The sequence below is a fragment of the Mucor velutinosus genome (assembly GCF_035048745.1).
Source record: "Mucor velutinosus strain NIH1002 chromosome Unknown tig00001563, whole genome shotgun sequence".
NCBI classification, from domain to species: Eukaryota; Fungi; Mucoromycota; class Mucoromycetes; order Mucorales; family Mucoraceae; genus Mucor; species Mucor velutinosus.
Window position 1 is genome coordinate 2797931 of NW_027041904.1, and position 12444 is coordinate 2810374.

At 41.9% G+C, this 12444-nt stretch overlaps 3 protein-coding genes across 3 annotated transcripts; all 3 read right to left on the reverse strand.

Annotated features, from left to right (window-relative positions):
* Positions 1-571: 571 nt before the first annotated feature.
* On the reverse strand, positions 572-5128 carry ATC70_009525 (uncharacterized protein; the record flags this gene model as incomplete). The annotated part of the gene is made up of 1 exon (XM_064828757.1): positions 572-5128. The coding sequence occupies one exon, from the start codon at positions 5126-5128 to the stop codon at positions 572-574; it is 4557 nt and encodes a 1518-aa protein (XP_064685959.1).
* A 1981-nt stretch (positions 5129-7109) lies between these two features.
* ATC70_009526 (Trafficking protein particle complex subunit BET3) lies at positions 7110-9795 on the reverse strand (the record flags this gene model as incomplete). Its single annotated transcript, XM_064828758.1, has 2 exons — positions 7110-9605; positions 9790-9795. The coding sequence occupies 2 exons, from the start codon at positions 9793-9795 to the stop codon at positions 7110-7112; spliced, it is 2502 nt and encodes an 833-aa protein (XP_064685960.1).
* A 1646-nt stretch (positions 9796-11441) lies between these two features.
* Positions 11442-12380, reverse strand: ATC70_009527 (uncharacterized protein; the record flags this gene model as incomplete). Its single annotated transcript, XM_064828759.1, has 2 exons — positions 11442-11552; positions 11625-12380. 2 exons carry the CDS (start codon positions 12378-12380, stop codon positions 11442-11444), a joined length of 867 nt encoding a protein of 288 aa, XP_064685961.1.
* Between the last annotated feature and the right edge of the window lie 64 nt (positions 12381-12444).

Sequence of the window (12444 nt, forward strand, 5' to 3'; positions counted from 1 at the left end):
TCATGATTTAGCTCTGTCTGGATGAATAATTAGACTCTCATCCGAAGTACCCTGATCTATCCTTTCCATAAGGATAATTAATATCGATCTAGTAGCATGTATCCAATAGGTACAGTCTTCTTAGTCTATATTAATAGTACATATCTGAGTGTATATCGCTAAGCATACATCTTTAGCATGTATCTGGATATATGGCATGTCTATAGCATATCGTATGCATGTCTATAGCATGTCTCATATATAGTACAAGTCTGTAGTACATAAAGTATCTGTAGCTAGTATCACGGATATAAGCATGTGTCTTATAGCGTGGATCATGAAGTGCACATCTGAAGCAACAAGCTCATATTGCATTAATCTTGGTGCCTATCCAGATATGGTAAACATCCGTAGTCAATGTCGGAATACAAGTATAAGTCTATAGTGCCATCCATGTCCGTGGTGCCATCTATAGCCTATATCTTATATAGTATGAATCTTATAGTACTAGCGTATCTGAAGTCCATATCTTCTCATGATCATAGTATAAATCGATATCGTACATCTAATCCAGTGTACATACAGTTTATATCTAAATCTGGTAACTGGATGAACTGTCGGAATGCAGATCATAGTGGATGTATTCCACACTGTTATCAGCTTTCTCCAAACGTTTGGAATAGTCCACCTTTGAGTAATCAGCCAGACCATTTGGTTGACGATTAAACAAAAGTGTATACGGACGAGATTTATGTAGTCGAGCATACTTGACATTGATGCAGTAATTCACCCACGGAATGAAGTGCTCCCATTGATCCCTCTTACCTTTTAACAACTTGATAGTCGTTAACTTACATATTTTGATAAATGACTCAGAAACCGAGTTACCCAATGGATTGTACCCTAATGACAGGCGATGGTCTATCCCACTGATGTCCATCATAGCACGGACCACCTCATTTATCCATTCCAGGCCTCTGTCTGAAGTCAACTTGATTGGCCATCCAAACAGTGAGAAAACTTGAAGCATTTCCCTGGCAATTGTCGTAGCCTTCTTGTCTGGAATGCATCTTATCACAGTAAATCTCGTAAAGTAATCAGTAAGGACAAATAGAAAGTTGCTGCCGAAAGAGCTAGTAACACCCATATCACCGAGATCCATGCACCAATGATCCAAAGGTTGAGCTGCATTGACACTACGGAAAGGATGATATCCCTCTCTAGCGATATTGTACCTGTTACACTCGTCACAATCAGCTAATATTCTTTCTATGTCTTTCCGAATGTTCACCCAGTGAAACCCTTCATGATGAATTGCAGTTTCAACATGTTTGATCCCAAAATGTCCAACCAGATGCTGAGCAATGATCATATTGTCTCTTTCATTAGTAGGAGGAGTGATATAGTCAGCAAACCTAAGCGTACGCAATATGAATTCCTTTTGCTTTTGCGAGACAGCTGTGGTGGTGCCATCTTTGATAAGAGTAGCGTTTACCGCAGTGCGTGCATGGTTGCTAAAAGAATTAGATCGTAACGCCTTAGTTGTCTTGACCAAAGTACGTTTCATTGGAGGCGAAGGTGTGACAACCTTGAGTTTGTTTTTGGAACCCTTTTTCTTTCTCTTTACACTTTCATCACCATCAGCATAGTACCTGCCCCCCAGAAGATGTCGTGCTGAAGCATCAGCATCCGAATCTTCGTAAAGTCGAGATAAAGCATCAGGAATTACGTTAAGGACACCGGGCAAATGCACAATATCGAAAGTATAAGAAAAAATGGTCTCCCACCACCCAAGCATGAGTGCATTGGGGACTTCCTGTGTATTCAAGTAGATCAGACTGTTATGGTCCGTATGTAAGGTAAACTCTCGCATATACAGAAAACGATGAAACTTAACCAAGGCATAGCAAATCCCTAGCAATTCCCTTTTCGTAGTACCGTAGTTACGCTCAGAAACAGACAATTTACGAGATACGAGACCTACATATCGAATTTCATCGTTGACTACTTGATATAAAACCGCGCCAAGAGCAGTTAAACTAGCATCAGTAGCCAAGTGAAATCGAATCGAAAAATCAGGAGGTGACAGCACAAGTGCCATCGTAAGTGCATCCTTCAAGTCGGCAATCGCTTTTGTATGAGACTCATTCCAAACATCTGTTAGATCTTTGTACTGTTTCAAGCTATCAAGATCTCGAGTCAGACGAGAATAACATGGAATGGCAGCACGAAAGTACGACATTAAACCCAGGAAAGATGCCAATTGACGACCAGTGGTAATAGCCGGCCAATCTGCAATGTTGGTAAGTTTTCTACCGTCAGGCAGTAATTTACCATTAATAACACTCCATCCCAAGAGATAAATACTACGCTGAGCGAAGACGACTTTCTCAGGATTGAGCACCAAATTAGCATCGGTTAAACGACGAATTACCTCAGCAACCAACGCATAGTGATCTTGTAGGCTCCCATTACTACTGCATAAGATGTCATCTACATAGCAGGAAACCGAGTGATCACCATCAGTAGGAAACGAAGTAGAACTAGAGCTTGTATTCAAATCAGAGAGCAGTGTTTGCAATGTGCGTACAACCACCGATCCGACATGGCGAATTCCATAAGCAGCCTTTTTATGGGTATATTGGATATTCGTGAAGGGACAAGTAAATGAAACTTTATGAGCTTGCTCTGGATCCAAACCAAAGCTAGTAAAGCAAGCATGGATATCGAGACAAGTATGAATCATTTTTGTACCAATGCTCTGATGGATATGAGAGATCAAAGGTAACTGTTGTTTGTCATCCACTTCCAAGATAGCATTCAACTTACGAACGTCACACACCACTCTAGGCTTAGACATTGTGTAATTACCATCAGCGTCCTTTTTCTTTACAACCAACAATGAATGATTGAAACGTGTATGACTAGCAGATCTTTCAACAACACCCTCATCAAGCCATATCTGAATTTGTTTGGCAACAGCATCACGATAAGCTTCAGGCAAAGGATATTGAGCTCGCCAAGCGACAGCACCTGGTTTAGTATCAAGCTTAATAATCGAATCCGGCAGATTACACTGAGTATTCTTCATATCAATGCGCGAATTCTCTTCTAATAACCCCTTTAGTGCAAGTAAAAACGGTTGTCTCTCTTCCTCACTACCAAAAGGATGTGCGTTTGGAGTAATACCATCATCAATAGGGTCTGGTACACGAGGACCTGATTGAAAGCCATGTTGACTCACCAAGCCCGTAAGACCAATGCCAAGCTTGGACAAAATATCCATACCAAGCAATACAGGTACGTTTTCCTCAGAATAGAATGGAAATACTTCAAACAAATGGTTTTTATTTGATTTATTGTAGCTAATGTGCAAACGTACCGCACCTATTCTAGGCACAGTCGTTACTTCATGAGCCATTTGAACAAAGCTCTCATCATCATCATTAGCCTCAAATCCAGCAAGGGAGGTTCCTCCTAAGAATTGAAAGAACTTGTCAGTGACGCACGAAAACGTAGCACCCGTATCCACTAAGCCAAAGCAAATGACATTTTGAACCACAATAGGAACACAAATAGCATTGGTGGTCATAGTAGGTGGAGCACTAAATCTAGCATCGAACTTACATTGCTGAGCAAATATATTTTGTAGCGTATCGTCGTCCACAGACATGCTACTCATCTCTTTTTCAAGAAGAATAGACTGGGCACGATTCACCAGGTCAGTATCCTCAAAGATACCATGAGCTTCACTCATCACAGCATCTTGGTCAACATCAACATTGTCACTATCACCAGAAGAAGGAGCAAGGACAACATCATCCACCGATTGTTCAGCAGAGGAGACAGCAGGGGAAGAAGCACCTTTCTCAGCTAACGCACGATCAACACGAGCAGAGAGAAAAGCAGCTTGGATTGCAGCATCCATCGAATGTTTGCCACCACGTTTCTTAGTCATGGCACGCAAAACTTTTTTACCACCATTGCCCTGATGGGTGTTACCACCACCAGTACGAATAGCAGTGTTGCAGTGATGCATCTGCCCCTTTGGTCGAGGACCGTTACATTTGGAGCAAGTCCCTTCAGCAACATGTTCAGCAAATGTTTTGCCAAAACGATTAGCACTAGAACGTGGAGAGTTGGACGAGGGACCATTGGATCTCGACGAAGAGCTACTTTGAAAAGCGTTTCCACTAGAAGAAGGTGCGTACCGAGACTTCTTTGCTTCGTTCGAAACAGGTATGTCAGCAGCGCGTTTTCTTCCATCAAAAACAGAGCCCAAAGATTCTTGACCCGTCTCAATAGCCATCATATCCATCTTGCGCACGAGAGAGGACACATAATCAATGTCATAAAATGACGATTCTGGTGCCTGACTCATAGCAACCATTAGCAACCTAGCGGTAACCTTGGGGAAAGCGTCAAAAAACACCATCGCAACGACACCCTTATCACTGATGTCAGCTCTATTTCTCAACGTCTTAAACCGCTCTACGAAACCATCAACGGATTCTTCGTTTCCTTTAGTACAACGAAGAAACTCCCTAATTCTTTCGAATCTGAGCTGTTCTTTTGGTGTACCAAAACGACCGATGATAGCTCCCTTCAAGGTAGCCCAAGACACAGTGGAGCCAGATGCTTTCACAAACTCATCAAGCCAATTGCGAAGATCGCCGGGAAGACAAGGAGGAAGCAAACGATACCAGTGTTCGTCAAGATCAAGCGTGCAACTGCTCAACTTATCGGAAAACCGGCGACAACACTCCTCAATGTTGGCAAAAACTTCCTTTTTTTCATCTTTGACACGTCCAAACCATTGGAACAAAGGAAGATCATCAGGTACAGTTGAACTATTAGCCGCACCTTGACTAACCACTGTTACTTGGGAAGGACTCTGGTTAGGTGTGACCATAGAGAGAGCTTTCTCTATAGCCTCCAAGTTAGAGCACTTCTTTGACAGGGCAGCCTTCAAAGCGTCGACCTCTTCGTCCGACTTGTCCCCACTGTTCGCAACTTCAGCGATCAACCCATGAACCTCCTGACGAAGTCGCTCTACAGCTCCTCCGTATGAAAGCTCGCTTCCAACAGCTTGAACATCTGAACTCTTGTTCTGTTCTGCAAGAGACACAGTAGAATCATTCATAGTCATATTTCGGTTTAAATTAGATAGGTAGGTTAAAATCTGGAAGATTCTGATTTACACGATCTTAAAAAATGTTAAGCACAAAGAATAAAAGGATTATTATTTGTAGCTTATAAAAAATGTTCAATATTATAAAAACAAGAAAAGGCTTATTTGAATAAGATCAGACACAAAAACTAAAAATTTATTGATGAAGACAAGAGTTATTCTATTTATACTAAGTTCTGAATGCCAAAGTAGCAATTTATCTTGTACAACGCTTATCACATCTGGTGAACCTCAGCATTTAGATAGCTGAGATGCACTTCAATTATCATAGCTTACCCATGTTGTTGCACAACACAGACATATCTACCCATCAAGAATACCTTAATCTTTATAGACAGTTGTAGCCCTTCTGGCACAACACACATATATTAACCCCCATGTAAAGTAAAACCCTCTAAGCGCTTTTATTACACACATAAATCCTCCATTTTACTTTTTGAAAAGTTGCAGTGGGCAACAGCGGGTATACGAATAAATGTACGCCTTACTATCATCATTTTATCTTCCTCTTGTTGTCTGAGACAAATTACATCAGGCATGGTAACTGTTGTGCCAGAAGGGCTACAACTGTCTATAAAGATTAAGGTATTCTTGATGGGTAGATATGTCTGTGTTGTGCAACAACATGGGTAAGCTATGATAATTGAAGTGCATCTCAGCTATCTAAATGCTGAGGTTCACCAGATGTGATAAGCGTTGTACAAGATAAATTGCTACTTTGGCATTCAGAACTTAGTATAAATAGAATAACTCTTGTCTTCATCAATAAATTTTTAGTTTTTGTGTCTGATCTTATTCAAATAAGCCTTTTCTTGTTTTTATAATATCGAGCATTTTTTATAAGCTACAAATTATAATCCTTTTATTCTTTGTGCTTAACAATGGCTGTTGAGAAAAGGGAGATTTAAGAGAATAGTTCATTTTGAATAGATGCTGCTAGCAAAACTTTTTAAATTACTATATGAATGTGGTATGCATGTGTAGTAAAAGCTGTAGAGGGTACATTTCTTGACTAGGACATGTTTGATGTGAGGTTATGGAAAGTGATGCCAATGAGTAATGACGGAAAATGCTCCAAATGACCGATTTTCAAAGGGCCATATCTCTGAATTTTACTAAGTGAACGAGAGCTTCAAACTTAATAGCTTCTGTTTCTTTTTCAATTTTCTATACGATGGTATGGCTATTATAGATAAATATAAAAAAAGTTGAATATCCCCTGCTTGTAGCTCATAAAATATATAATTTTGAGCAAATTTATGAACGGACATACACCTGGTACTTAAAACTCTTATATTATAATGGGTATAACGTACATCTATCGAATGGTCTTTGTTTTTTTTTGCGAATCCAGTGAGTATTTGTCGAGATATGGCCAAAAAAGAGTATCATGCAAAATCAAATGTTTTACCTATATATTGTTTAAAACACGATTCGTCTTTTTTAAATTTTTCAGGCATCTATTTCTTGATTTGCAGGGATCTTAAATACCTGGTTGTCTAATTGCAAAAAGGATATCTGTACTTTACCCTTGAGTTAATAAAAGGTAAGATATCGAAAAATTGTAGTGTAAAAATAAAAAAAATAAAAACTCGAAGTTGCTAAAGTAATTAGAATAAACCAGCGCTTACAGCAAATATGGAAAACCGGCTTTAGCTCAGTTTAAAGATTGTTTTTATTTATATACGATGTTTTATAATTGGGCACTCGGTATGAGCATATGCCATAAAACTAGTAACTATATAGACTAAAGAAAGAAAACCTCAACAGAGACAACGGAAAAGATGAGGAAAAAAGTTTGAGATGGCAGTAAAAGAGCAGAAGACTACTTGTAGTGGCACGATTGATCTTGAGGGATGAACCAACGGATGGGAACTTTGATTTGACTTACCACCGAGGCACCGCACAAAGAAAACAATCGGCCAAACGTTCATCTCAGTTAGCCATGAGAGGGAGGATAGAACCACAATGATCCGGGATCAGGATCAGGGGCGATAGTAGCCAAAGGGTGGACCAGACAGTCGATTGCATGAAGCAAAGATAGTAACGCAGACCAGTATACTGGAGGACCAGCAGAACCACTTATAGGCAGCATGTTCAGGGCATTGTCAATGGCATGTACACCAGGAGGAGCAGCAGGCAGAGCATCCCACAGATCACGATCCAAAGCACGACATTGAGGGAAGTGATTTCGAGAGATGAAAGATCCATCCATGCAGGGACATTCCTCACGCATGTTTGCAAAACGACCAAGACGCCAACGAACCAAACGACTACGAGCAGATCGACCAATAGGTAAGTAGAGTATGGGATCAGGGCGAGAGACAGAAGGACGGCACGCACGAAGCAGAACATGTTTACCAGTAGTAGTAGCAGCAGCCAGTTGTTGGTCAACCTGATCTTGCCAGAAGTCAGAGAAGTGAGCCTTGAGACCAGCAAATGAAGGGACAGGGTCAGGCAGAGATCTATACAAACTGTTTTCACAGATGTACCGATCCAGTCGAGTGTACGACAGAGCACCACGAAGAACCACCACAAGACTATCCTCAGGTAGAGTAGCAGAACGAAGAGCATACCTAGTTGCCAAGACATTATACCGATGTTTCATTGAAGGGAGACAGGTAATGTGCTTAGCAACGTTGAACCAGGAACCACCCACGAACATACCAACCAGCCGGTTTTGGAGCTTGTCAAGAGCCTCAAAGGTACGATAGTCAAGATGAGATATAGCGAGGCCATACTCAATCTTGGGTCTAACGAAAGCCTTGTACAGACGAGAACAGAGCAGCAGAGAGAAACCATTACGGTTGACACCAACAGAGTTCAGCAAAGCCATAACCTTGACAGCACCAGCGGACCGCAGAGACAAGATACTAGGAGCATGTAGCCCTTTATATCGAAATGGCATACCAAGGTACACAAACTCATCTACCACCGGCAGCGGCTCATTGTAGAGAGTAAGACGAGCATCAGAGAGGGCAGCAGGAGAACCGAGCACAGCACATTTAGATGGCTTCCACCTATAACCAAGACAGACAGAGTGTTCAGCAGCAAGATCCAACATAGACTGGACACCAGACAAAGACCCAAAGATAGCAACATCATCGGCAAAGAGCAAGCTATTGATGGCAATAGGACGACTAGCACCAGGAGGACTGACCATCGTAGCACCAGTATCAACAGAACGCAAAAGATTCGGTAAGGAGTTGATATACAACGAATACAAATGAGGACTGAGTACTGAGCCTTGAAGTACACCAGTAACAGGAGAGAAGGCAGCAGAGGTATGATTAGCAATCAAGACTGAGACTGAGACATCGTCAAACATGTTCATCAGAAGACCCAGAACAGGACGAGGAAGTGTAGAACCAGCCAGGGCTTGCCATATAACCCTACGATCGACAGTATCATAAGCTGACTTGATATCCAAGAAAGCCACCACAGGATAGCGACGGTGAGTCAGAAAGTAATCATGCATCAAGTCATGCAAGCAGAGGGCTTGATCCAGAGGACTACGTTGAGGACGGAAGCCACCTTGAGCAATATCCAGAGCAGGGGAGTGTTCATCCAGAGCCGGCATGAGACAGAACTCAAACAACTTACGCACCACCGAAGTGAGCGAAATTGGTCGATAATTACCAGGATCGGAAGCATCACCCTTCTTGAAAATCGGAAACACCTGAGCTTGGCGCCATAAACCAGGAGTATAAGACCATTGATAGCAGAGGTGAAACAGCAGAGAGAGCACTGGGGCAATTTCTGAGGTCAGAGCTTTTAACATCTCAGCCTTGATATGGTCAGGACCAGGAGCTTTGTGAGTCGGCAGACGTTTAATACACAGTACCAAGGTATCAGTATCAAACAAAGACATGTCCGCAGGGAGACAGAAAGGCAAGTCAGAAACCATAGGAGTGACAGGAGCAGGACGAGAAGCAGTATTTAACAGAGCACCTTCGTAGACCGTAGCCAAATGAGAGCCCATAGTAGCAACAGAAGCAGCAGGACCATCTGGGTGACTGTACGTAGGTGAAGACTCTTTATTGCGCTTGATGCGTTTTATAGCAGCAGTAGCTTTTGAGAAGTCTCTTTCCAGAGCACCACAGAACTTATGCCAGGACTTGCGCTTAGCAGACTGTACCAAAGAGCGAAAACGGCGATGAGCTTGCTTGTATAAGACCCAACAATCAATCTTAGTATACCCAAGGGCATACCGCCATCGACTGTAGAGACGATCCCGTTCAGTAGCCGCGTCTTGGATCTCTTGCGTCCAGTATTTCTTCCAATGGCCAGGACGGCCAGACTTCACACCTATTGAGCTATCCAAACATTCATACAAACATTGGTTCAAAGAACCGTTGAGTGCATCAATGTCGGGACGAGTACCAGGAGGAGCAGACACCAAACCAGAGAGAGTAACAACCACACTACGGCCCAACTGATGTTCTCATGAGAACATCGAGGTGCTCATATAAGAATCTATTTTATGTTCTCATTCGAGAGCATCGATGTTCCCAAAAAGTGGAAAATGCTCTCATATGGGAACATCGGCGTTCCTAAAGATCTATTATAAGTCGGCCGATGTTCTCATAAGAACATCCGAGATGTTCCCATATGAGCACATCCATGTTCTTAAATAAGAGCAAATGTAGCTGTTTATGAGCGCATCGATGTTCTCAAATCAAAATATCGATGTTCTTAAATGAGCAAATCCATGTTCTCAAATGAGAACATTCATGATCGCGCATGAACCTATCGATGAGCTGAAATGGGATCATTGAAGGTCTGAATCAGCTTAAATATTGGTAGCTTTTATTGGACCATAATTCGTGGTTTAAATATTGGCAGCTTTCATTGGCTCAGAAATTGTGGTTTAAATATTTATACATTTATTATTGGTTAATTTTAATGGGTAAACGAAGGCTACGTGCCAAAAACGTGCAATAGTAAAGCCTTGTAGTGGTAATGGTCATGCTGTAGGCTATAGTAGAGTCAAAGATAATTGAGAATAATAGCCTGGATCAGTATGAACTGTTTCGTGTTTCCCAATATTATCAGTTTTTAGGGCAATATAAAAGTGATGTTTCCAGGCGAGATCCAGAGAGAGCATAGAATGAAAAGGTTGAAGCCATCAACAGTGTTCCATGTAGAGCAACGAATTGTACAAAAGCCAGCATAATATCAAAGATGTGCATGTACCTATCAGCAAAGATGTGAACTGAATCAAGTTAGTAAAGCGTTCCAGCAAAGGCGTAATGACTACAATACCTCTTTCACAAGACAGATAGAAAGTACAGCACACCACCAGGCAGCGACTCATTGGGAGCAGACATTCTTGAAAAGAAAACATCGAACGAATGTTAATGCGTCTTATGCTGTCAGAAGAATCAGATGTATAGACCGCATCATTCAACTATGAAGCATCTGCCATTGTTCACTGGATGCAAAAGGGGATCCATAAAGTATGCAAGAGATGTGCTCAGTTATCAAGCCAAACCCGCCAGACCCACTCGACGCTGGCACTAGTCAACTTATCAGGTGAGTAACGACTGATTCTTCCTGGTGATGCAGCAAAAGATGACTTACTACTTGAACAGTGATAAGCAAGAAAGCAGATAAATGGAACCAGCAAGATGGAGGGAAACGGTTAACCAAATGGCATACTTGCGACATCGAAATTGACCTGGCAAAGTCGCCTTTACATTTCTACAAGATATTTGTTAGCTTTTATATGGCAAGAAGCATTGGACATACCATAAATTTGTTGTCTCGAAAGGGTGTAAATGAAGATTCCATCCTGGATACTATGGCAGGGATATGAAGCTTCCCACGGCGCACATTTGAAATGGTATTCCTTCTTCAATGGCATTGAAACCTAGCCTCCACCTTTAAAGCCATGGACGGTAAATGCTGCCTCTTCTTCTTGCTGCTACAGAGTACATGTCTCTTATGCTGATAGAATTAAAGTGAAAATAGATGAAAAATGAAGAAAAAAGAGAAACAAAAGCACTTTTTTCTCAAGGGATGACCTAAATATACAAAGTTTCGATCTAAAAATATAGAAACACGCTCTAATCATGCACAGTATCAGACTGATGTAACCAAATCAAGTAACTTTTTAAGCTGAAGTGACCTATCAAATGTGATTTTAAATGTGGCATCGCAGCTAATCCATCATCTCAAATCCCAATAGAGCAAGGCAGCATCAAATGTACAAAAGCAAAGTAATTTTATTTTGGATGAAATATACAAGATCTCACAAACGCACACACCATTACATATTGCTAGTAGTACTAAGGTTGTCATCATCCTCAGCATTACCAACACCGGCAGTTTGAGCAAGCTGGGCAATATCACTGTCTCCAACAATTGCTGATTCAGTCTCCTAAAAGCATTTGAAATGTTTCCAATACTTAGATGTTAGCCATGGCCAAAACAAATAATAGGAGCTACTTACCAGAAGATGGCTTCTTGCCTCGTTTTCTTGCAAAGACACATTGGCAGCAGCATTGGCAGCATTGGCAACATTGGCAGCAGCATCAGCAGCAGCATCAGCAGCAGCATCAGCAGCAGCAGCTCGGTTTCTGCTTGCTCTATTTGCTTTGAAGGCCTGGGAGAGCAACAACCTGGCACACCACTGCTTCTTGCAGAGACAAATCATGAGATTGTCCCGTTGCAGGGCCTGCTCCTCCAGTGCCAGGCTGTAATATACCTGTTCATCCTGCACATGGTCCAGGGCATTCCAATGCGAGATATTTGGATGCATCACCAGTATAGCCTCCAAGACCCTCTTTGCTGTGCGGTGGAGCTTCTCCCTGCGCGATTTGAGCTGCCCTGGTGTCAAATCGGGTACAGATGCCCCATTGCATAGTTTGTGTAGATGCTGGAGCATTGCGTTGTATCTCTCCACAGGAGAAGCTCTGGCCCTGCCGGTAGGGTTTGCTTCAATTACCCGAGGACCTCTTCTGTTGCTGTTTGATAGTACCTGGCTTCTGTAAGTGGGATCCAGGATGCTTCTTGTTGCCAAATCGCTGCCTGCGTCTTCCAATGGCGACATGAATTGCTGTCGAAATCCATCATTCAAGACGTTCAGTTGTACGCCTTGTTGGCTGATTTCGGATCTCATTGCCATCATTTCTTGCAAGAGTCTTGCGGTGAAGTCAATGCTGGCAGCGTTGTTGTTGTTGTTGTTGTTGTTGTTGTTGTTGTTCATGGTTCGCGCTGATAATAAAAATTTAGTAAGCAAAGAAAAGATATGTTTAGAGTTGTGTTATACC